Source organism: Pocillopora verrucosa, chromosome 14 (genome assembly GCF_036669915.1).
Source record: "Pocillopora verrucosa isolate sample1 chromosome 14, ASM3666991v2, whole genome shotgun sequence".
In the NCBI taxonomy this organism is placed as follows: Eukaryota; Metazoa; Cnidaria; class Anthozoa; order Scleractinia; family Pocilloporidae; genus Pocillopora; species Pocillopora verrucosa.
The window spans coordinates 9,114,099-9,139,885 of NC_089325.1; the positions used below are offsets into that span (position 1 = coordinate 9,114,099).

General features: G+C 38.5%; 2 protein-coding genes across 3 annotated transcripts; one reads left to right on the forward strand and one right to left on the reverse strand.

Annotated features, from left to right (window-relative positions):
• Positions 1 to 89: 89 nt before the first annotated feature.
• LOC131777730 (cubilin) lies at positions 90 to 25,706 on the reverse strand. Of its 2 annotated transcripts, XM_066161885.1 has the most exons (14): positions 25,460 to 25,705; positions 20,115 to 20,144; positions 19,536 to 19,922; positions 18,433 to 18,682; positions 17,326 to 17,391; positions 17,020 to 17,234; positions 16,239 to 16,625; positions 15,616 to 15,990; positions 14,332 to 14,703; positions 13,554 to 13,940; positions 12,753 to 13,127; positions 11,526 to 11,933; positions 1,907 to 2,056; positions 90 to 119 (listed from the first exon to the last, which is right to left on the reverse strand). In XM_066161885.1, the coding sequence occupies exons 1-13, from the start codon at positions 25,491 to 25,493 to the stop codon at positions 2,013 to 2,015; spliced, it is 3,330 nt and encodes a 1,109-aa protein (XP_066017982.1). In that variant the 5' UTR covers positions 25,494 to 25,705; the 3' UTR covers positions 90 to 119; positions 1,907 to 2,012. The 2 variants fall into 2 exon arrangements, with proteins under 2 accessions (XP_066017982.1, XP_066017981.1); XM_066161884.1 differs by having other exon boundaries at positions 17,020 to 17,391; positions 18,308 to 18,682; positions 25,460 to 25,706.
• On the forward strand, positions 3,974 to 9,044 carry LOC131777879 (uncharacterized). The gene is made up of 10 exons (XM_066161901.1): positions 3,974 to 5,030; positions 5,140 to 5,243; positions 5,445 to 5,554; positions 5,746 to 5,819; positions 5,920 to 6,032; positions 6,340 to 6,432; positions 6,558 to 6,658; positions 6,878 to 7,030; positions 7,193 to 7,312; positions 7,405 to 9,044. Exons 1-10 carry the CDS (start codon positions 4,216 to 4,218, stop codon positions 7,552 to 7,554), a joined length of 1,833 nt encoding a protein of 610 aa, XP_066017998.1. The 5' UTR covers positions 3,974 to 4,215; the 3' UTR covers positions 7,555 to 9,044.
• Positions 25,707 to 25,787: the final 81 nt, after the last annotated feature.

The window sequence follows — 25,787 nt, forward strand, 5'->3', positions numbered from 1 at the left end:
GTAGTAAAAAGAAATGCTGTGGACTGAAATACAAAACTGCAAAACCGCCGTTTAAAATGCAGAAATATAGAAAGGTTATCAATACTTACGACCACTTGTCACAGGAGTCACGGAGGCAGCTGCAACAGATACAAAGAATGAACATGTGATAACGTTTCTCAGCTCAAGGATTAGAAACAGTCCATCCCAAATGCAAATGAGGAAAAGGGAAAAGGAGAGAAAGCTCCCTGGGCTGCGATATTTTTATTTAAAGCCACAAGAAGTTCTCAGCTGATTTTTAACTTTGAGTATTCAACAAAAAACTTAGTATTTTCTGAGCCACTTGAATGAGAGACGTAAAGGATATAATTGACAAAGAGATCCTTCAGACTCGAAGCTGTAAAATGGTCTTTTCTCGAGGATCTTATCGTAACCCAGCCCGTTCCAGGTGTTCAGTTACGATGCGCAATAGTAAACAGTGCGATGGTAGCGATGAGGAGTAAAAAAACAAAAAAACCAGGAAGGTCTGGGTCTGGTCTGTATAATTTTGAATTCGCTGATTAAAAGTTAATATGCTCTCCCTTTTAGAGACCAGATTTTCCCCCACAATCTCTATGATTCGCCGATCACACCTATTCGATTTTTCTACAAGGCAAATTTTTTTCTATTACACTTCGGTGAGAGGCCAATGTGAAACGACTCAATTGTCTGACAATTCAGTGTTTAACATTATTACTGTCTTCTCTACGGTAAGCACTGAAAAAAACAATCCCAACGATAGATATGGAAATAGATTGTTACGCCGCGTAAGCGATTTTAATTCTTGTCTTCAGGTTGATTTTCGTGTATCTTCATTTGGCCATGTTTTCTCACATATTTACCATGTCTTGAGGTTCCACAAATTTCATTTGACCCTTATTTTTTTTCACGCAATTATCTTGTGAGCTATTTCGCTTCTGGTATGGCTGCTTGAATCCAATATACTAGTCGGGTGGTTAAATCTAAGTACTTGCTCAGGCACAGATCGAATATTCATTCTGTGATGTTTTTTTTAATGGTCGGCTGCAACTTGAAACCTCTTCTTTTGCCTGTTGTTATTACACATATAGTTGGACTAGCGCATTAAAAGTTAATAATCAACTGGTCATTCAAGGGTTCGTCACGCAATATTGGAAGGAGATAGCAGTTCTCATGCCATAATGAAGCTCTAAGGAGCCCCTTTTTTTTCCTGTCTTCATTTGTCATTTAATTTTCTCGGCTAATTACAAGAATAGCTTGTTTGACGGGCGAAAGTATTGGGTCACCATCAAAGTGATCATTTTCCACGTCTCCGGAAGTCATATATATCATCAACTGTTGCCGGACATCAATTTCGTAATACGTCAGAAATAAATGCCTCTTTAAGTCAACGCCGTACTTGAGCATAAAAATCAATTTTTGCATGAGAGAGTAAAATACACTTTCCATTAATACCTTGCAATCTAATACTCTAAGGATGTCAAGTATCTTCCAGTCCTGACCAAACATATTTCAAAGGATCAAATATTTCCGCAATGAGCTTTAGGGTGGTTAATATTCGTGCGAAATCTTTGTAAACAAAAATTTTGAGATGTTAAATAAGAACCTCCTGCAAGTAAGTTTTCGATTCGATCGATGAAAAAGTGGGACCGCGAACAGCAAGCTAACCCTGAGGAAGAGGAAAACAACGTGTGAAGAATAATAAGACACTAAGGTTAAATGAGATTATATTACGGATTAAAAATGCGTATTAGAGGTCGGAGAACGTGGTGAAGTCAAGAACAGAATGATAACAAAAACTTCTGGCCTGTAAAACCAAACAGATCTGACTTCTAGATGCCTGCGTTGCACGTATAATGAGTGAAGTGACAACAGAATAAATCATTCGCATGAAAAAATTCTCACTCACCAGAAATAGCAACCACGATCCAGACGGGAATCATGACGGTATTCAAACTGATCGCTGTCTTTAGATGCTCGCTCCTCTTCACATTGAGAAATCGACAAGGTCCAAATCAACTGAGCGAGATGGGCGAGCATTTTCTGTTTAACTGTGGACCTGTGAAAACATACTGAGAGTCGACAGAGCGAAAAAAGTCTGGCAAGACCCTGGACGTCAAATAACAACTACAATTTCACGATTTCAGTTTTTCAGCCGTAATACGAGTCCGTATTCCTCGGATAACGTCTAACACTCTAATAAGCGCCCCTCCCCCCCCTCCCCCTTCAATTTAGCGTCAATCACACCGGGTTCAGTACAGGAGATAAATAAGCGCTCCCTTTGATTACGCATCCTCCTTCTATTAAGTGGTCCTCCCCTTAGCGACGGCGCATTGGAATTTTCGGTTTTTATGCCAGAAACTTGGCTGGTGATAAAACCCGAATAATCACCGAATACTGCGAATAGTCGCAAATAGTGACGAATAGTCGCGAATAGCGACGAATAGTAGCGAATAGTCACGATTAGTGACGATAACAGGAACCCATCTTGGGCTCCTGTATGTATATCGATTGTTAAGTTTTCGGTAAAAAATCAAGTTCTTCTATTTGTCAGGCGCCCCTGAATATCATGTCGCGTTACCAACCCCGGTCTTCTACTGACCTGACTAGGACGTTTATTGTACAAAACAAAACACTCTACAGAGTGCACACTCGTGCCTAACCTGCTGCGAATAAGCTCTGGTATAGATATACTGAGCGCTTTGCATGGCTTTCTTCTGTAGTAACTTGTGTGACAATAGCAAGACATTTTATAGGTGTCCGAGGTCAAGACGTTCAATAACATATTAATCAAGTCTTATGTTTTTCATTTTTGTAATAAGATAATAAGATATCTGACGGAGTTTGAAGGAAATTGGAGTCGTGTTTTGTGGGGTTAGCCTAATTTTGGTTCTCCTACTAAAGAAAATGTTCGTTGTATGTGTTTTAAATTGAGTTGTTTACTGTAACTTAATACCACAGATCGAGAGTTTGGGATGCCTGTGCCCCGAATATATGTTGGTGTTTTTGACTGGAGAAACTTATTGACGTCTTCGTAGCAATCACATCTTGAACTTTTTTCAAATATGTTGATACCACATGATCCAAGTATTACGATCTACGTGCAAGTATGAATTCGTTAGCTAGAAAGCGTCGTGCGCCGGTTGCCTTTCGTCATTCTAGGCTCACAGCATTTCACTTTCTGTTAGGAACGGCTAGTTCTATTTTTATTTCATTATTAATTCATTTATTTTTACTATTCGCCAACATTCACAGTATTCGGTCGTTATTCGGGTTTTATCACTAGCCCAGAAACTTGGGTTTTTTGGTTTTAGTGTTCATTACGGTTTACGGATTTTCTGTTTTTCAGCATTTGGTTTCCGGTTTTCGTCAAAGTAATAAAGGGTTTTCGGATTTGGCGGGAAAACGCGGACGACCAAATTGTGATTTGTTTTGGTTTTGCAGCTGATTGGTGGAGAGAGTGGCGCGACTTTCCTGGACTCAGAATCACAGAGCTAAGTAAAGCATAATCAATGAAATCTTGACTACTTTCGATATTAAATTGAAAATTGCTCTAATAAGTTACTTGTGAATGGGCTTTCCTATGTTTCCACACTTTTTGTTAAGGGTCTGGGGAGAGTCTAACTACGGGCAGATGGATACGATCTTCTCCATACTATCCCTCGGGCCAAGTCTCCTAAATCTCTGCCAAACTTGGTTGGTGAAAGACTTGAAAATATTGCAAGCTTGCAATCCCATGAAGTGACTGGTAGATGAGTTTGGTTTAAACACGAAGGCGCGCTATAAATAGCTTGGCTCCTCCCCTTTGTTTCAGCTCAAATGCAAAACTCATCCAATATGGCGACCAACGGTCCCACCATGAGTGAAACGGTCTGCATAAAAGACACACTTTAAGTGTTTTTTTGTGTCAATAAATTAGAAGATATTGCGTCTTGTTGACTCTAATTCCCACAATTGAGCTCATTTTGATATTAATTGGCATTTAGTTATCGTTCGGCCGCTCGAAGCGCGATCTGCGGTCGACGAGACACTCGTACAGTTGTCTTTTCAAAATTCGCGCCGTGTAACTTCGGCTTATGTCCCAAGCCCCTAATACACATTGGTTCTCCGAGCCTTCAGATTATTCTCATTGAAACTAGCGGATTCATGAAACATTCTATGCGCAATGCTCAGACTATTATTATTTGTGACAATATTCTGTGACAAAACCTCTAAAGTATGGATGATTTCGCAAGTAAGTGCGATTTTGAGACAGAATTTCACAACTCTAGTTCAGTTTGGGGAAAAGTCTTGGCTGTCGCTGCTCGAAAGATATTTTTATTGGGAAATTTAATCGTTATGGCTGAGGGAAATAACCCATCTGTACCCAAGAAAAAGCGTCCAACGGATCGAGGTCCTCAGTTCTCGTTCAACATAGAAGTTCCTCGAACTCAGGAGAGCAGACTTCTCGGCATCAAAGACCGCATAAAGATGGCCAGAGGCTCGTTGAATCTCACAAAAGCGACCACAAGCACACAGAATGCAGATTTAATGGAAGCTCTTCTGTTAGCTTTTGAGGAGAAAATTGAGAGGAAACGACTGACATCGAGCGATCTGAGCTTATCATCAACGGGAAGTCCGAACCCCTCTCTTCTCTCTACACCATCCACAACTGCACGGTTTTCGATTCCTTCAGCTTCTTCTACTCCATCTTCGCGTATTTCTTTGCCTTTCAGTGATCCTTTTTCTCCAATTTCTCTTCCACAAGCAGAACGTACGCCACAAAGAATGCAAATCACTGCATCTTCAGCAGAGAACGACTCCATATATCTCTGCAGCGAAGAATCTCTGCGAACTCTGTTTTCTTTTTTCTGTAATACGCTATCGACATCATGTTGTTATTGTGGAAAACCCCTCGATTGCGAATCACTTGTCTTCAATCGACAGAGTCATGTCGCGTCAGTGACAATTTCATGCGTTGGTGGAGATTCTTTCAAGTGGCTCTCCTCCCCCATCATGGGAGGATCTCCTCCAAAGTACTATGTAAATTTGAGGTGAGCACTCTTTCATTTTTTGCTCGAAATTTACTGAAATTTATTATCTCGGTGTTTTAGAGTTTTTGTTTTTTGTAACTGGTCACTTATCTGTCCCTCTTTTTCATAGATTGATTCATGGAGTATTGTCCTGTGGCTTGACAGAGACACAATACACAAGTTTCTGTCAAGCAGCCAACATCGGGTCAGAGGGAGAAAAGACCTTCGACACAGGTTAGCAATGCACATTCTCAGATGCTCTGAAAATCATGTAGTCTTTCTCCTTGCAAGGAGAAGGCAGTCAACAGCAGTTTGCAGGTTGTTAAATCATGAATGTTCTATCAAGATAGCTCAAACTGACTGAACTGTTCCTTCTTTGGTTTCTGCCCTACCAGATGCATTCTAAAATACTTCTATTTTTAATCACTTCAACAGTCTTGAAAAAGCTTGGTTACTTGACAGTCGTGAAGAGGGTTTCCAATGAGTCGATGTTGGCTGCTCAAGAACAAGTGAAGAGTAACCCTGCATATGCTGTGAATGGAGAGGTACAAGTAGTCATTTTAACTTCATTTTGTCTTTGGCCACATACTTATACACCTGCCATACTCGGAGTATATTATGTAGACTGGCACGTACAAAGATATAAAATCTTATATCAGATTGTAAATCTTGAAAATATCTGTGAGTAGAGAAATGTGACCATTTTTATGTTTTGATTTCTACCATTTTCCTGCAGTGTGTTATAACAGATGCAAGGCATGATTCCAGTCGATCAGCAGCACACACAACAGTGTCAGCCCTTTCTTTCTCGTAAGATGCTTTCTACTCGATTTCTTTGTATGATATGTTGAACCTCTATTATGTTCAACACCATTCCTAAAATCATTTCATTTGCACTGATTATCTTTAGGACCAAAAAGGTGTTAGCAGTTGTCAACTGGAGTAAGGCCAATGAAACTTCAGCAGTAAGCCGTGAGGTCCCTATGACAAAAGAGCTGTTGACTTATCTCTGTGAGACACAAGGTATGATAAGTTTGCATCCTCAATAATATCATATCACATATGTAATACAAATATGGAGATCAGAAGTATATTTTTTAATGCAACTAAAGTAATTCTTTTTTCAGGGTTCCATGTTGCAGAGGTGGCACATGACTTTGTATTACAGCTTAAAACATGGATCTTGTCAAAAGGAATGCTTAATTCCTTTGACTCTTGGCATGGTACTCAGTATACACTTGTATTTTTTGGCTCATTTTGTCTTGATGATTATGACTATTTCTTGAAAATTAGCCTTTTATTGGTATTAAAATTTTTTGTTTATTTTCAGGTGCAAAGTCTGTGACTAAAGCAATGAAGAAAGTTGCCTCAGGACCACAGAGGGATGAGGGCTCAAAGTGGTTTTTTGAATTGTCCGACAAAGGTAAGATATCTCTCTTATGAGAGTCATCGGAAGTTATATTCTCTCTACAATTATCTGCAGATGTCAAATTCCTTCTTGATATGAGATGAATACAATGGAATATAATAATTGTGAATATTTTACAGTGAAAAGTACAAGGACTCATGTGTACTTCTGCATGAAGAACAGTCCACCCACTGAAGAAGAATTTCAGGGTACACTGTTGAATGTAGTTGACCATTACCAGGTAATTTGAATGACTGTTTATTGAGAGAACATAGTATTTTGTTTTCATTTTTGTAAGTACCTTTTGTTGTGTTATTCTAGCAAGATATGACATGATCATTACCTCAAAGATTGCACATATTTCTTTAATAATGGTGAACAAGAGACATTATATTTACTATAATTATTACTACTGATTTATTAATCTATTTTTCCATAACTTGGTGTATTTATTACTCAGGGTAATCATGTCAGATGCCATGCAGAGTCACGGTGCAAGCAGAATGGCTATGTGATGAGCAAAAGACTGTTAACTAAACCTGAAGCAGTAGCTGCCTACAGGAAAGCCATTATGAGCACTTCAATTTATAGGCATGCATCAGACTACATGCGGGTAAATAATTGACACATGCTGTATGTTTATGTTTCTTTGCATGAAGAAGTTTATCTCTTCTTCCAAATTAATGATGTTGAGGTAAGGGCCATAAATGAGTTGAACAAAATAATTCATTTTCCAGTTAAAGAAAAATCACCCATAATTTGTTGCCTTCTTTAGTGCAGGGAAACATATTGGATTGAGTCTCTCCATTCAGTGATGCTCATTTATGCTGCAAAGCGGATTCATTATGGGGATGACTCATACAACATGCGCATGGAGTTAGCCATTCTTGATTGGGTAAGAAACTTATGTTGTTAATTCGTCAAAATAACTTTGGCACTTTTTGGATTCACTGCTTTCTCATGCTTATTGACTCATTTGTCTTACAGAATGAAAATGTGAATCGAGAAGCATCGTCTCTACAGATGTACCAACATGCCAGGCATCCAAATCGCTTGGCAGAGACCAGGGTGCTTACTTCAAAGACATTTCATTTCAGAGAAACTATCTGGTCTACCTTTTTTAATATAAACAAATGATGTCTCGTCTGTTTTCCATTGCACCACAGTTTCTGTGATAATTACAACTAGGAGCCCAAATGTCCTGTAAAATATGTGAGGTCATTAGGGAGGACCAATTCTACCAACTGCTGGTACGAAGTGATGAAAACATGAGTATGAGGTTTGACACTAGATATTTTCCAAGCAGACTCATTATCTGTTACTTTTCTCTGCACTGTATATCTTTTCCTAACTTATAGGAAAGTCACTATAATTTGCTGTGTGGACATTATAAAATGGACCATAAACAATTTGGTGCTTGGGCTCTCTTTGACATGGGTATTTGAATGAGAATTTTATTATTCCCTTTTATGCCCCATATAGGGAATACCAGGAGGGTTAGGAAACCTTGACCTCACATCCTTTATAACACAATTGGGCATCCTTTCCCGCACAGCATTAACGTGGTCCCCCAGTTCGACTTTTCTAGCCTGATAAATAGGGTCTTTCCAGAGCCCACATTTGTTCAATGCTCTCCAGTACGTCTTGTAATCTTTTCTTCGTCGCACGTGATTTTGAATATATGCTCCGCGATAGCCAAGGTATTCGCGACTGTCGGTCGTTACACATGGCGTTTGCCGACAGTAAATACACATTTCGAACTCGTCCCCTCTTGCATCAGCTATTGTGGAGACAAAGTAAAACAACTATTAGAGCGAAAGCGTAACTGAACAGTCATGAAGTCTGATATGATCGTACAACTGGTCTTCCCGCCTGCATTTTATTTTGGACAATTTTTATGTACATTTTTCATGTTTCGTTGACAAGTTTGCCCAAGGTGTAGTATAAAATATTGCAATAAATACAACCTGTAGTTCTAAAGAAATAACTCCTTTCAAAACATTCTTAGGCAGGGCAAAACGTTTTGTATGTGTCACGCAAGGCTGCATTTCGGAAAATGAAGGCGTCAAAAGGAAGCAGTCTAAGACATGAACTGTCGCATCATACGAAAAAATCTGTGGTTTGCAAGTATATTCTAACTAGTATTTCCTAGTTTGTAAAAACTCTGCAATTAGTTACTTCTGAGAAATTAATGTGTTACGCGAGTGTTTCAATCTTGGTGATACATTATCACAGTGATTGTTAGTGTTGAACTGTAATCCTAAGTTACCTTTCTAATGTATTGTTCCAAAGGTCAAGGATCATCCAGTATTGTTGTAATCATATTATACTTAAATTAAAAAAAAGAAAAAGAAAAAGAAATCGCACCATTTGTGGAGGAAGCCCGTACAGATGATTCGTTTGGCGACATCGACGCCTGGATATGTTGAAGTGAATCGGTGGTCGGCGACGGTTCACTCGCGCGCAACAGAACTTCGCCTGCAACAGTCGCTCTGCTTTTATTTTTCTTCCGCTGGGTTGACAGCACTTCCCCTTCGCATTGTTGAAGAAATGCCTTGAACATTTCTTCATCTTTTCTTTTTATTCTTACAGTTATCTACATTCAGTATTTGGAAACAGACATGAAATTACGCAATGGCAATTTTGGGCGATGGCGAAGCGAATCATTTCGAATTTCAAATTTACCGCCAAAAACGAAGACGGTTTCGTTCGGAGGAAGAACAAACCTCAACAAATTCTTCCATTTTGATGAAAACGTAGAAATTTAACGAGAAATGCGCCTCTGGTCAGTGCCTTGCATTGACTGCAGCTCAAGCTGTTTTGGAGTTCTGTATGCCACGACGGTTGATTGACAAATGATCCAGAGGTACCTAAGGCACCTCTCCTTTTATAGCGCGCCTTCGTGTTTAAACACAGTTTTCGGCGGTCTTTGATGAAAAAAAAATATTTAAACCCCTCCCTGAATAAGGCTTTTGAGTGCCTTAATATACACAGAATGAAAAAAATAATCCAAATAGATATAAACCGGTTTAAAATCCCGACTGACAGGAAGTTGACAAGATGGTTATTTTGTGAGTGCAGCTGAGAAGCTAAACTCGAAGCATCGGAGAAAATAAAAACATTGAGTGGCAGGGTGGAGACAGTGGAGGACCTGGACCTAAACGGGCACCAGACTTCAGGTCCAGGATCACACCGCCTTCTAAGTTGTTGTAAATCATGTTCAGTTATCAGCCATATCAGAGCATAGATCATTTAAAGATGAGAAATCTCGGGGGCACCTACAAAAATGGTGAGATTTGCTTTATTTTTATTGAAATATATTAGATATGTATTTACTTGCACCATGCGCAAAACAAAGTAAACCCAATGTTTAAATCTGGTAAATTAAAATATTAGTGAATTGATAGGATGTTATCAGACAGTTTAATTTTTTTGAAAACAAATATTTACCTATAGGTTCCTCCTGGATGGCTTTCAAAATTCCAACTACCATTGAGGGTAAGAAACTTTTTTTTGTTCTGTTTTTTAAGTCTACTAGCAATCCTTATTAATTCATGAATACTGAACTAAAACTGAAGTCCATAGAGGTATGATTTCTTTGCTTGATAAGTACATATACAGTTTGGTGAAAATACATCATTGATTATCACCATTATTGTGTTTTTTATGCTTTTTTCTGCGACATCCAGTTTATGAATGGTCGCAGAATTTCCGCAACATCCGATCTATGAGTGGTTGCAGAATTTCTGCATTACCCAGGGTATGAGTGGTCGCAGAATTTCTGCAAAACCCAGTGTATAAGTGTTTGCAGAATTTCTGCAACACCCAGTGTATGAGTGGTTGTAGAATTTCTGCAACACCCAGTGTGAGTGGTCGCAGAATTTCTGCAACACCCAGTGTATAAAAGGTTGCAAAATTTCTGCAACACCCAGGGTATGAGTGGTTGCAGAATTTCTGCAACACCCAGTGTATGAGTAGTTGCAGAATTTCTGCAACATCCAGTATATGAGTGGTCACAGAATATCTGTAACACCCATTGTATGAGTGGTTGCAGAATTTCTGCAACATCCAGTGTATGAGTAGTTGCAGAATTTCTGCAACACCCAGTGTATGAGTGGTCACAGAATATCTGTAACACCCATTGTATGAGTGGTTGCAGAATTTCTGCAACATCCAGTGTATGAGTGGTCACAGAATATCTGTAACACCCATTGTATGAGTAGTTGCAGACTTTCTGCAACACCCAGGGTAAGTGGTTGCCGAATTTCTGCAACACCCAGTGTATGAAAGGTTGCAAAATTTCTGTAACACCCAGAGCATGAAAGGTTGCAAAATTTCTGCAACACTCAGTGTATGGGTCGTTACAGAATTTCTGCAACACCCAATGCATGAGTGGTCACAGAATTTCTGCAACACCCAGTGTATGAAAGGTTGCAAAATTTCTGCAACACCCAGTGTATGAAAGGTTACAAAATTTCTGCAATACCCAGTGTATGAAAGGTTGCAAAATGTCTGCAACACCCAGTGTATGAAAGGTTACAAAATTTCTGCAAGACCCAGTGTATGAAAGGTTGCAAAATGTCTGCAACACCCAGTGTATGAAAGGTTGCAAAATGTCTGCAACACCCAGTATATGAAAGGCTGCAAAATTTTTGCAACACTCAGCGTATGGGTGGTTGCAGAATTTCTGCAACACCCAATGTATGAGTGGTCACAGAATTTCTGCAACACCCAGTGTATGAATGGTTGCAAAATTTCTGCAACACCCACTGTATGAGAGATTGCAGAACGTTTGCAACATCCAGTGACTGACTGTTTGTAAAAGGATTACCTCTGCATCTTTTCATTATTGACTATAAACACATAGTTTACGGACATGCTAAATCTTGCAAAGGAAAATATAAATATTAAATTCAATTAAATTTTGCCCCAAAACATGCAGAGAAAACCATTGAGTTATCCACAAATGTACTATTTTGGAAAACACAAAACAATTTGGAAAGCGTCAACTGATTGTTAGCATGTGATGGACTCCTAAAGAAGGGGTGAAGGCACTTTTGGCGAAAATCAGGATTTGTTAATTCGAAATACCACAGTTCTAAACTTACTTTGCGGTTTTGTTTCTGTTGAAGGCGGTGATGTTGATGTAGTAGAGGAAAAAGAATATTCTGCTTCAAATCCACGAGCAACCATTTGTCCAGGATGGAACATCACAAACATTTGATTTCCAGTCGAGAACTGAGGCTTATTCCACAGCGATCCTCGACAAAATCGCCCCAGCAAACGAGACCTCGTTGATCCACCATCATAAAGCTCCACATAAGCACAAGAATCCGAACAAGGACTGGCTGAACACTCACTTAACACAAAGTCAGTAAAAGTAAAATTTACAATTTTGTCAGCTGGTGCAGTAATGTTCCAGGTACAATTTCTGGAAGCAGTGTAGTTACTCTTTGGGAAGTTTGTGCTGCTTATTTTGCCGCTGCCTGAGAGAGGAATTGCCTCCTTGGGACAAACTGTAAACAATGAAAATGGAGCATGTGAGTGTGGGAGAATAAACATAGGCTTTTCCGGGCGTTCACTAGGTAAAACGCAGTGCCATATTGAACAGTGCGAGAGTAGCAGAGGAAAGAAAAAACAAGGGAGGGGTTTTCGCTCTGTTTGCTTAACCAGAACGCTTGGAACAGGTCAGAATCAAAATGCCGGGATTGGTGCTAGATATATGGTTTCTTTCAAAGATGGCGTCAAAATGTGGTAAGAACAAAAACGTGGCACAAGAGGCGCAGCCAAGTGTCACTGATGACCACATTTTGAAGTCATCTGCTATCTCTTCCTCAACAGACGCATGGCAACGGGTAATCTTATTGTTCCATATACGATAAAGAAGCAAGTTGTTGTAAATGGTGATGTCATATATGCCTCTGTTCTCCAATAGGTGATAAATAACAACCAATCAAAATACTTATCATATAACTGTCGATTCGACCAATGGTCAAAGTCTATACAAACCAAAGCGGCTCAAAACCATACCCTATAGGGTGATCACTGCAATATGCCTTTTATAAAGGAGTAACCCAAAGGCAAGAATACGAATATTTGAAAGTCGCTAATATAAAGTTTATTAGAGGATCAATTAAGGTTGGCATAGCTTCCCAGTACATCACCGCCGACACTATCTATCAGAGATGTTTGCATTCACCCTGAGTTGATCACAGAAAGAACCTCCAATCTTATTAACTAAGCTCCTTATCATCACTTGTATGGATGAATTTATTGCATAAAACATCTTCTTTCAGCGACCTCTTAGATCTTAGGAAGTTGTTTTCTCTACTTACTTGGAGGACTATAGTTCAACAGCTTGTAAGTTGCCCCAAATCCGTCATAATCCATGTTTGCATCATCGGACACAAACACCACCCTCAAGCTTTCGTGCAGTGAATAAAACTTTACAGGAATAAACCTTGGTGTACCACATAGTTTTCCAGGCGGCACTTCATCACTGAAGCTGTTCTGAACTTCCATATAATCACACAAGCAAGCAGCGCCACCACAGCGTTCAATATTATAGTCTGGTATTGTGAGCTCAACACGATATCCTTGTTTCCCTGTAATATTCCAGCTACATGTCTGGTTGAATGGATAGTTTCTTAGATTAAAGGGGGAGGACAAAGAACCTGATGTTTCATCGAGGATTGTATCTGTAGGGCACACTGAAAAGAGTAACAAGGACTGTTAGCTTTAGGGAAATGCATCCTCCTGCTGTAAAAAATTAATTTATTCACCAAAATCTTGATGAAGCTTCTTACTCTCTGAAAACTATTTTAGTTTTGATTTTTCCGCGTGGTGATTCTTTGGTCAGCGGAATGATTTCCAATACTGCCTACAGCTCATTTTCCGTATGTTGACGGTTTTATGCTTTAATAAATATAACGATTGTGAAACATAGCAGCTTGCGTTCAAGTAAAAGACTTGATTTCATTCAATTTTTTTTCTACAGACTTTAGCTGATTTTTTACTTAATTACATGTATCTGCATGATATATTCAACAAAACTCTCGTTCAGCTCGATAGAGGTGCATGCTCTGTATATTTCTGTACTTCCAGTTAATAAACTACCATAGAAGAAAAGCTCTTACGTGAATCTCCATCTATCGCCTCAAAGGTTGCATTGAACCCTTTGTTTACAGGGCCGGTACCAGATTCAAATCTCACTTGAATGAAATTTCCCACGGAGTACACAGGAAGGGGAAGCTTTTGACCACAGATCTTAAAGTCGTCAGGATTTCCTTCATGAGAGGCAACGTTTGTGATAAAGACTCGTGCACTACCTGCTGCCGCTCCAGCACAGTCATCGTTTTCACCTGCTACCAGGGTAAAGTTCAAGAAAGACAGTTTGATGATTTTCCCGCTGGGTACAGTGATATTCCAGGTACAAATCCTGTTTGCTTCATACACGTCGGGGAAATTGAGGCTGGAAATGTGACCACTAGAAGCATTAACATATTCTCCAGAAGGGGTACAGGCTGAAAGAGAGAGGATTTTTAATCACTTATTTTTTGTCACTGAAGAAAAACCAGTTGCAATGAAAGAGGGTCTCAATGGGGTGATGGCTTTTACGATTAAAGATTAAAATTAGTCAATTTTTACGCCTAATGGTTTATTTTTTTTGGCCGTTTTTGGAGACCTTCGTGAACCAGAAATGTTACATATGTTTTCTTTCAAAGAAAGGCGATAGTAACTCAGATTGATCGTGGTGAGCGGTGAAATTCTGTCTGTCTTTTAAAAATATTGAAGTATAAAATAAGTTGAAAGTAAGGGCATAGACGGTTGCGTTACGCGTTAAGACAAATCTTAAGAAAAATATTTGACGATTCTAAAAGATGATATTCAGAAAAACCTTCACAGGATACTCACCACCGGTCGTTGTGGATTTGTATTTCGCTTGAAATCCACGATCAACTGTTTGTCCAGGATGGAACATCACAAACATTCGATTTCCAGTCGAGAACTGAGGCTCATTCCACGAGGACCCCTGACAAAATCGCCCCAGCAAACGAGACCTTGTTGATCCACCATCATAAAGCTCCACATAAGAACAAGAATCCGAACAGGGATTGGCTGAACACTTACTGAAGACAAAGTCAATAAACGTAAACATTACAATTTTGTCAGCTGGCGCGGTAATGTTCCAGGTACAATTTCTGGAAGCAGTGTAGTTACTCTCTGGGTAGTTTGTGCTACTTATTTTGCCGCTGCCTGAGAGAGGAATTGCCTCCTTGGGACAAACTGTAAACAGTGAAAAAGGAGCATGTGAGTGTGGGAGAATAAACATAGGCTGTTCCGGGCGTTCACTTGGTAAAATGCAACGCCATATTGAACAGCGCGAGAGTAGCAGAGGAAAGAAAAAACAAGGGAGGGGTGGGCCATATTGTGTAATCAACTTTTTCTTTACCCGACTAGACCCAAACCTCACTCGCTTTTTCACTATGCCGCTACTACCGTGCCTTCGGCTATTTCGCTCTGTTTGATTAACCAGAACGCTTGGAACAGGTCAGAATCAAAATGCCGGGATTGGTGCTGGATAAATGGTTTCTTTCACAGATGGCGTCAAAATGTGGTAAGAACAAAAACGTGGCATAAGAGGCGCAGCCAAGTGTCCCCGGTGACCACATTTTGAAGTCATCTGCTATCTCTTGCTGAACAGACGCACGGCAACGTGTAATCTAATTGTTTCATATACGATAAAGAAGCAAGCTGGTGTAAACAGTGAAGTCATCTATGCCTCTGTTCTCCAATAGGTGATAAATAACAACCAATCAAAATACTTATCATTTAACTGTTGATTCAACCAATGGTCAAAGTCTATACAAACCAAAGCGGCTCAAAACCATACCCTATAGAGTGATTATTACAATATGCCTTTTATAAAGGAGTAACCCAAAGGCAAGAATACGAATATTTGAAAGTCGCTAATATAAAGTTTATTAGAGGATCAATTAAGGTTGGCATAGCTTCCCAGTACATCACCGCTGACACTATCCATCAGAGATGTTTGCATTCACCCTGAGTTGATCACAGAAAGAACCTCCAATCTTATTAACTAAGCTCCTTATCATCACTTGTATGGATGAGTTTATAGCATGAAACATCTTCTTTCAGCGACCTCTTAGATCTTAGGAAGTTGTTTTCTCTACTTACTTGGAGGACTGTAGTTCAACAGCTTGTAAGTTGCCCCAAATCCGTCATAATCCATGTTTGTATCATCGGACACAAACACCACCCTCAAGCTTTCGTGCAGTGAATAAAACTTTACAGGAATAAACCTTGGTGTACCACATAGTTTTCCAGGACGCGCTTGATCACTGAAGCTATTCTGAACTTCCACATAATCACACGAGCAAGCAGCGCCACCACAACGTTCAATATTATAGTCTGGTATTGTGAGCTCAACACGGTATCCTTGTTTCCCTATAATCTTCCAGCTACATGTCTGGTTGAATGGATAGTTTCTTGGATGAAAGGGAGAGGACAAAGAACCTGATGTTTCATCGAGGATCATATCTGTAGGGCACACTGAAAAGAGTAACAAAGACTGTGTCAGGTTCGGAAACGTAACGAACATGAAATATATACAGCTTGTGTTGGAGTTAAAGGCTCGACTATATTCAATTATTTTTCTATAGACTAAAGCTGTTCAAAGATTGTTTACTTCATTATTTGCCTAATGTACACAACAAAATTCTCGCTTAGTTCAATAGGGGTATATGCTCAGCACACTTCTATACGTCCTTCATAAACTAACATAGAAGAAAAGCTCTTACGTGAATCTCTATATATCGCCTCAAAGGTTGCATTGAACCCTTTGTGTACAAGACCGCTGCGCGATTCAAATCTCAATTGAATGACATTTCCCTCGGAGTACACAGGAGGGGGAAGCTTTTGACCACAGATCTTAAAGTCATTAGGTTTTCCTCCATGAGAAGCAACGTCTGTGATAAAGACTCGGGCACTATCTGCTGCGGCACCAGCACAGTCATCGTTTTCACCTGCTACCAGGGTAAAGTTCAAGAAGGTCAGTTTGATGATTTTCCCATGGGGTACCGTGATATTCCAGGTACAAATCCTGTTTGCTTCATACACGTCGGGGAAATTGAGGCTGGAAATGTGACCACTAGAAGCATTAACATATTCTCCAGAAGGGGTACAGTCTGAAAGAGAGAGGATTTTTATTCACTTTTTTTTTGTCACTGAAGAAAAAACAGTTGCAATGAAAGAGGGTCTCAATGGGGTGATGGCTACTACGGCTACCGATTAAAATTAGTCAATTTTTACGCCTAACGGTTAATTTTTTTTGGCCGTTTTTGGAGACCTTCGTGAACCAGAAATGTTACATATGTTTTCTTTCAAAAAACGCGATAGTAACTCAGAGGGATCGTGGTAAGCGGTGAAAGTCTGTCTGTCTTTTAAAAGTATAGAAGTAAAAAATAAGTTGAAAGTTAGGGCATAGACGGTTGCGTAAAGCGTTAAGACCAATCGCACGCAAGAAAAATATTTGATGATTCTAAAAGATGATATTCAGAAAAACCTTCACAGGATACTCACCACCGGTCGTTGTGGATTTGTATTTCGCTTGAAATCCACGATCAACTGTTTGTCCAGGATGGAACATCACAAACATTCGATTTCCAGTCGAGAACTGAGGTTCATTCCACGACGACCCCTGGCAAAATCGCCCCAGCAAACGAGACCTTGTAGATCCACCATCATAAAGCTCCACATAAGCACAAGAATCCGAACAGGGATTGGCTGAACACTTACTGAAGACAAAGTCAGTAAACGTAAACATTACAATTTTGTCGCTTGGCGCGGTAATGTTCCAAGTACAATTTCTGGAAGCAGTGTAGTTACCCTTTGGGTAGTTTGTGCTGCTTATTTCGCCGCTGCCTGAGAGAGGAATTGCCTCCTTGGGACAAACTGTAAACAGTGAAAAAGGAGCATGTGAGTGTGGGAGAATAAGCATAGGCTGTTCCGGGCGTTCACTTGGTAAAACGCAATGCCATATTGAACAGCGCTAGAGTAGCAGAGGTCTGAAAAAAAAAAGGGAGGGGTGGGTCATGTTGTGAAATCAACTTCTTCATTTCCCGACCAGACCCAAACCTCACTCTCTTTTTCACTATGCCACTACTATCGTGCCCTCGGCTATTTCGCTCTGTTTGACTTACCAAAACGCTTGGAACAGATCAGAATAAAAAAAATGCCGGGATTGGTGCTAGATATATGGTTTCTTTCACAGATGGCGTCAAAATGTGGTAAGAACAAAAACGTGGCACAAGAGGCGCAGCCAAGTGTCCCCGGTGACCACATTTTGAAGTCATCTGCTATCTCTTGCTGAACAGACGCACGGCAACGTGTAATCTAATTGTTTCATATACGATAAAGAAGCAAGTTGTTGTAAATGGTGATGTCATATATGCCTCTGTTCTCCAATAGGTGATAAATAACAACCAATCAAAATACTTATCATATAACTGTCGATTCGACCAATGGTCAAAGTCTATACAAACCAAAGCGGCTCAAAACCATACCCTATAGGGTGATCACTGCAATATGCCTTTTATAAAGGAGTAACCCAAAGGCAAGAATACGAATATTTGAAAGTCGCTAATATAAAGTTTATTAGAAGATCAATTAAGGTTGGCATAGCTTCCCAGTACATCACCGCCGACACTATCTATCAGAGATGTTTGCATTCACCCTGAGTTGATCACAGAAAGAACCTCCAATCTTATTAACTAAGCTCCTTATTACCACTTGTATGGATGAGTTTATAGCATGAAACATCTTCTTTCAGCGACCTCTTAGATCTTAGGAAGTTGTTTTCTCTACTTACTTGGAGGACTGTAGTTCAACAGCTTGTAAGTTGCCCCAAATCCGTCATAATCCATGTTTGTATCATCGGACACAAAAACCACCCTCAAGCTTTCGTGCAGTGAATAAAACTTTACAGTAATATACCTTGGTGTATCACATAGTTTTCCAGGCAGCGCTTGATCACTGAAGCTATTCTGAACTTCCACATAATCACACGAGCAAGCAGCACCACCACAACGTTCAATATTATAGTCTGGTATTGTGAGCTCAACACGGTATCCTTGTTTCCCTATAATCTTCCAGCTACATGTCTGGTTGACGGGATAGTTTCTTGGATTAAATGGAGAGGACAAAGAACCTGATGTTTCATTGAGGATCATATCTGCTGGGCACACTGAAAAGATTAACAAAGACTGTGTCAGGCTTCGAAAACGTAACGAACATGAAATATAGACAGCTTGTGCAGGGCTTTCAATAAGATATGAAGTAGGCGTCTGCCAATATAATAGTAGGTGGCTGTGACTATTTAGGTGGCCGAAGGCCACCTTTTCTACGGGGGTTTGGGGGCATGCTCCCCCAGAAAATTTTGAAATTTAGAAGCTCGGAAATGTGATTTCCAGCATTCCTGGCATGAGAAAGTAAAGTTAATGATGCATACCGTTAACCCTTTAATTGGCAGATTTCTGTGTGTTTTTCAAGAGCTTTTGCGAACATGTAAGGCAATTGAGTTTGGCAGGAGTGCTTGCCACGTGACTTACCAAGGCCCAAGCTGCAACCCCACCCTTAAATTTACACCGAAAATGGCTGAGCGTTCCTCAATCAGTTGCGATCCGTCGCGGTACAGAAATCATGTTGATATATGCTTAATTCCAAAATTCTCAAGGCAAGAGTGCGCTATATTTTATCAGATTTATTTCAACTGAAAAATGGGTAGGCTGTAAACATTTTAAGAGTTATATTTTTGAAGTATTTGCTGACAAACATGGCCAAGTAGCCGGTGACCCGATGACTCGCAGCTGCCGAAGCTCCGGCGGTAGCCGGCTTCTAATGAAAGCCCTGCTTGTGTTGGAGTGAAAGGCTTGACTACATTCAATTATTTTTCTAAAAACTATAGCTGTTTAAAGATTGTTTATTTCATTATTTGAATGATATTCTGAACAAAATTCTCGCTTAGTTCTATAGGGGTATATGCTTTATACACTTCTATACTTTCAGTTAATAAACTACGATAGAAGAAAAGCTCTTACGTGAATCTCTATATATCGTCTCAAAGGTTGCATTGAACCCTTTGTGTACAAGACCGCTGCGCGATTCAAATCTCACTTGAATGACATTTCCCTCGGAGTACACAGGAGGGGGAAGCCTTTGACCACAGATCTTAAAGTCATTAGGTTTTCCTCCATGAGAAGCAACGTCTGTGATAAAGACTCGGGCACTATCTGCTGCCGCTCCAGCACAGTCATCATTTTCACCTGTTACCAGGGTAAAGTTCAAGAAGGTCAGTTTGATGATTTTCCCATGGGGTACCGTGATATTCCAGGTACAAATCCTGTTTGCGTCATAGTTGTTGGGAAAATTGGGGCTGGAAATGTGACCATTAGGAGCATTAATGGATTCTCCAGGAGGGATGCAGGCTGAAAAGGAGAACATCTTTAAGTCACTGTTTTGATTTCTTACTACAGCAGAAAGAGAATTGAAAATGTGTTTTATACCAATACTATTGTCACCATATTATTGGTAGTAAAGAGAAATGTAGTGGACTGAAATACAAAACCGCAAAACCGCCGTTTAAAATGCAGAAATATAAAAAGGTTATCAGTACTCACGACCACTTGTCACAAGAACCAGGGAGGTAGCTGCAACAGATACAAAGAATGAACATGTGAAAACGTTTCTCAACTCAAGGATTAGAAACAGTCCATCCGAAATGCAAACGAGGAAAAGGGGAAAGCGGAGAAAGCTCCCTGGGTTACGATATTTCTATTTAAAGCCACAAGAAGTTCTCGGCTGATTTTTTAACTTTGAGCATTAAAAAAGAAAAAAAAAATCGTTTTTTCTGGGCCACTTGAACGCTTTTTTTTTCACGGTCCGGCGAGAAGCCTGTTTGAAACAATAGTTACTGTCTGCTGTACGGCAAGCTTTGAAAAAAATAACTACTTCCGTTCAGCTGAAAATAATTCGCTTGTTCAATCGGTAAAATCCTCTCTTTTAAAAGACAATGTGTAGATGTTTTAAAGTTTATAAGACGCTCATTACATTTACTTGAATTTTCCTGCAAAAAAAGTTTTATTTTCAATTGTTTTAATTTAGCAGACGCGAGCAAAGGGATCACGTTGAATTGATTTTTATGGTGAACCCTAACCCTAACCAGAATACACCTTTATAGACCTCACAAACGAAGAGGAAACGCAAAGAAGAAAGCTCAACTGCAAGGAAACGGGCTTCAAAGTCTTAAACGGGTTAAAATCGGCGAGGACAACAGTCCCAACGATGGAAACATTTTGTCTCGACGCGTAAGCGATTTTAATTCTTGTCTTCAGGTTGATTTTCGTGTATCTTCATTTGGCCATCTTTTTTCACAATTTACCATGTTTTGAGGTTTTAACATATTTCATTGGATTTGACCTTTAATTTTTTTTTAACGCAGTTACCATGTGAGCTATTTCGCTTCTGGTTTGGCTGGTTGAATCCAATATATTTGTCAGAACTTTAAGGCGATTAAATTCAATTACTTGCTTGGGCACAGATAGAATTTTATACAACAATTTGGCCATCATTGTTCAAGGTTTTTTCAATGTTCTGCTGTCACTTCAAACCTCATTATTACGCATATGGTTTAGATTTGTGTTATAGGGCCATCGCTTTAGAAGTTAATAATCAACTGGTGTCCAAAGGTTCGTCACGCAATATTCAGAAATAAATGTCTCTTGAAGTTGACGCTTTCTTTATCTACGTTTCACCGTATTTGGGCATAAAAATCAATGTATATGTCGTGGTTCAATTTTATCCTTGGTTCAAATTTTATTTTCCTTTGTTTCATTATTATAACTCATTATCATACATTGCAATACCCAAAAACAAAAGAAAAGAAAATTTGAACCAAGGATAAAATTGAACCACAACATATGCATCAGAGTAAAATACACTTTCCATTAATACCTTGAAATCTAATACTCTAATTATCTTTTAGTCCTGCCTAAACATATTTCAAAGGATCAAATATTTCCGCAATGGGCATTGAAACCATCTGGGTTGAAATTATTAACACTAAAGCTAAAAACATCCTTTGTTGTTGTGCCTATTGGCACCCGTCTTCCAACCCTGTAAGGTTTAAGGAATATTTTGAGTCAATTTTATCTCAGTTATCACGAGAAAATAAGAATATCTTCCTTACGGGATGCTTTAATTATAATTAACCTATTAAACTGAAAAAGCCATCCGGAATCCAATGATTTCCTGCCAATGCTGAACTCTTATTTTCTTCTTTCCTATATTTTACAACCAACACATATTACTGAAAGATCTTCAACCCTAATCGATAACATATTTGCAAATACTTATGCTGCAAATGCTCCTATAGTGAAACTTAGACCTAAGAATCTTCGATCATCTTCCCCAATTTTTGATTTTAGATAATGTTAAGGTAAATTGTAAAACTCTAAACTATTATAAAATTGATTATTCTAAGTTTGAAGAAGAAAAATTTATCAATGATTTCTCACTTCTCGATTGGGCTAACATTTTTAATAATAATTTAGATGCTAGCACTAAATTTGATGTTTTTTATGAATGATCAAATCTCCCAGTTTATTAACTGTCATGCACCATGCAGGAAGCTCTCAAAGCATGAAATAAAATTATCCGGTCTACTAAAGCATGGATCACAAAAGACATACTTGCTAAGATAAGATACAGACATAAGCTCTATTCCCAGATTATGAAAAGTAAGCAACCAGATCCAAATCTGATATATCTTCACAAGAAATTCAGGAACAGTGTTGTCAAAGATATCGAATTGATGATTCTTTCCTCTGTGGCATTTTTCCAAATTAACTTAAATTGCCAAAAGTTATGCCAGTTGCAATAAAGAACAATATCAGTGCCACCTGTTTTTAGCAAAATATATGAAAAAGCTATGTATAAGCACCTCTATGGTTATCTTGAATGTCATAATATTTTCTACTCACTTCAGTTTGGCTTAAGGCAGAAGTGTTCAACTAATCACGCACTCATAAGTATCACTCAATCTATTTGTTACTCAATTGACAACAATGAGTTTGGCTGTGGTATTTTCATTGATTCAAAAAAGCCTTTGATATAGTAATTAATTCTATTCTTTTGTTGAAATTGCATCTTGTGGAGTAAGAGGTAAGTCTATGATTAGTTTCAATCTTATCAGTATCCAACAGGGAACAATTTGTGGGTATCAATGGTCATGACTCTGATTTCCTATCTGTTACTAGTGGGGTTCCTCAAGGATCTGTTCTTGGTCCTTTATTGTTTTTGTTATAAATAAATGACTTGCCTAATGCCTCAAAATTCCTTACCTTTCACCTATTTGCTGACGAAACATATATTACTCTTATAGGAACCTTAATGATCTCAAAACAAAGTTAAATCATGAGCTAGATCAGTTGTTGAGTGCATGGATGAAATCTAGCTGACTAGCACTTAGTATTCTTAAAACTACTTTTTAATTTTAATTCTCTTTCATTCTAAAAATTGAAACCACACAAGTCACTTAGTCTAAAGATTAATGGTGTGAATATCCAACAAGTTTCCACAGTTAAATATCTAGGTGATACCTTTAACTAAAATCCGACATGGAAGAATCATATTGATAAGCTTTGCCTAAAACTGTCATAAACTGTAGAAATCTTCTCAAAATTGAGGTACTATGTTGGCTTTGATATACTTTGTATGCTTTACTATTCACTAATCCAGCTCTTTCTCACTTATGTTATCCTAGTTTGGGGTTAATAACATATCCAACTTATTTAAAGCCAGTGATTAATTTGCAAAAGTGTATAGTCAGAATTGTAACATTTTTTGAATCTGTATCACATTCAGAACCACTGCTAAAATCTCTGAACCTCTTCAAATTTTCTGATATAATTCATCTTGAGATTCTTTCTTTTGTTTATTAGTGGTCTCACAAAATAACTCCTCCTTGTTTTACTGATTACTTTAAACCAATATCTTCTCTTCATTCATATTATACACATCAATCACTGAAAGAGAATCTGTTGGTAAATCCAGTTCAAACAACTCAATGTGGTATTCGTTCTCTTCGTTATACTGGTACCACACTCTGGAATTCATCACCAATTAATGTTAAACAAATCACTCCCTTTTTCAGATTTCATGAAAATATAAAGAATTCTATGATTGACGGTTATAATAGTGTCATTAATTCTTAAATAGTTTGTGTAAATAAATTTTAAATCTTAGTAGGTAATTTAGTGTTAACAACTGGGTTGAAAACGTAAATTAGCCACCGTAAAGAGTAAAAAAGCTGACGTTTCGAGCGTTAGCCCTTCGTCAGAGCGATTAGGTTCAAATTAAAATTTTTAAATCTTAGTAGTTTGTATCAAAGGTAATACTTTTTTATTTAAATTGTTATTAATACTGTATTCCTTTTTATTTAATTATTTACTTTGGGACACCCACTTGATTAGTTCCTAGAACTATTTGGGTGTCCCAAACTCCACACAATTAACATAGTATTTAAGAGCTAATGTCAGCATGCATCAAACAAACAGCGGTAAGTCCCCCAAATTTGTTTCCCCTCCTACTTTTATATTTTGTAGCCAATATGTTCTAATAATTGTGGTGTAGTTGTTTTGTAAAAATATATTTTAGTTTTCGAGAAATAATTTTTTTCGTTCGACCGCTCAAATATGCAAATTTTCACCGTGAATATTACACGAGTTGTGTGACCTCATGTAACGAATGTACTAGACCTACGGTATTTCTGTAAACATAATCCTTTGTTTTATTTAACGGTGGCGACAAGTAGGCGCACCATGTACATTTCATTGTCGCTATCAAGTACATTTTGCCGGACTTTGAGTTCGTCTCAAGATAGAACAACACAAATACACAAGGAAATTTTTACAATAACTTTATAACCATCCTTTGGTCTTTTAAAAGCTTGAAGCTCAGCAGATTCTGTCATATCGGTCATTGTTAAAACTGTCTTTGTTTTGATGCTACTTTTCGACATAGGAAAAGTATGTCGGACAAAAATATTCACCAAAAAATAAATATTTCTTTGGCAGCTTCAATAATGACAAAGGATTAAGTTTAGATGATAAAACAAAGGATTACGTTCACATAAATACCGTAAGTCTAGTACATTCGTTACATGAGGTCACATAACTTTGTAACTACCATAAATTTGAGCGGTCGAACGAAAAAAGTTATTTCTCGAAAACTAAAATATATTTTCGCAAAAAAAACTACACCACAATTATTAGAACATATTGGGCTACAAAATATGAAAGTAGGAGTGAAAACGAATTTTGGGCGACTTGCCACAACATTTCAAATTTGTGCGATGGATGCTGACATCGTCTCTTAATTATTCTTTTCTTCCTGTTCTTCTTTATATCCAAGATATCTTTAGTAACAATGAATTGTAAGTTATTTTGGTTTCGTTTTTCATTTTCTTATTATATTGTATTCTTTATATTGATGCTTGTAACGCTACTTTAATTATTACAATCTTCTATAATACCCTGTATTCGAGTGAGTTTAAATAAAATTGAATTGAATTAAATTACATTAGGGTTAATTCTCGTGACGTACGAATTGATATAAAGAAAAATCTTTGTAAATTAAAATTTTGAGACGTTAAACTAAGAACCTCTTGAAAGAAAGTTTTCAACCGGATCGATGAAAAAGTGGGACCGCGAACACTAAGCTAACCCTAAGGAAGAGGAAAATAATGTGGGAAGAACAATGAGACACTGAGGTTAAGTGAGATTAAATTACGAACTAAAAATGCACATTAGAAGTCATAAGACATAGCGAAGTCAAGAACAGAAGGATAACAAAAACTTCTGGCCTGTAAAACCAAACAGATCTGACTTCTAGATGCCTTTGTTGCACGTATGATTTGTGAAGTGACAACAGTATTAATCATTCGTATAGAAGAATTCTCACTCACCAGAAAGAGTAACCACGATCCAGGCGGAAATCATGACGGTATTCAAACTGATCGCTGTCTTAAGATGCTCGCTCTTCTTCACATTGAGTAATCAACGAGGTCTAAATCAACTGAGCGAGATAAGCTTGTGTTTTCTGTTTAACTGCAGACCTGTGAAAACACGCTGAGAGTAGACAGAACGAACAAAGTCTGGAGAGAACCTGGACGTCAAATACAACTCCGTATTCCTCGAATATGAGCCCACGCTCACGCTCACGCTCTCCCCTCACGCTCGCCCTTTCCCCCCACCTCCCTTCCCCCCCCAATACAATTCGTATGAAAATTTTTT

Excerpts from the sequence above, each read along its gene's own strand:
- LOC131777730 (XM_066161884.1), bottom strand. The coding sequence starts at position 25,493 with ATGATTTCCGCCTGGATCGTGGTTACTCTTTCTG. Across the intron at positions 18,683-19,535 it reads GACGATATATAGAGATTCAC|TGTGCCCAGCAGATATGATC; the intron begins GTAAGAGCTTTT and ends TAATCTTTTCAG. Across the intron at positions 2,057-11,525 it reads AACAGAAACAAAACCGCAAA|GTCCACAGTTAAACAGAAAA; the intron begins GTAAGTTTAGAA and ends ATGTTTTCACAG.
- LOC131777879 (XM_066161901.1), top strand. The coding sequence starts at position 4,216 with ATGGATGATTTCGCAAGTAAGTGCGATTTTGAGACAGAATTTCACAAC. Across the intron at positions 5,244-5,444 it reads AGAAAAGACCTTCGACACAG|TCTTGAAAAAGCTTGGTTAC; the intron begins GTTAGCAATGCA and ends TCACTTCAACAG. Across the intron at positions 6,033-6,339 it reads TTATCTCTGTGAGACACAAG|GTGCAAAGTCTGTGACTAAA; the intron begins GTATGATAAGTT and ends GTTTATTTTCAG.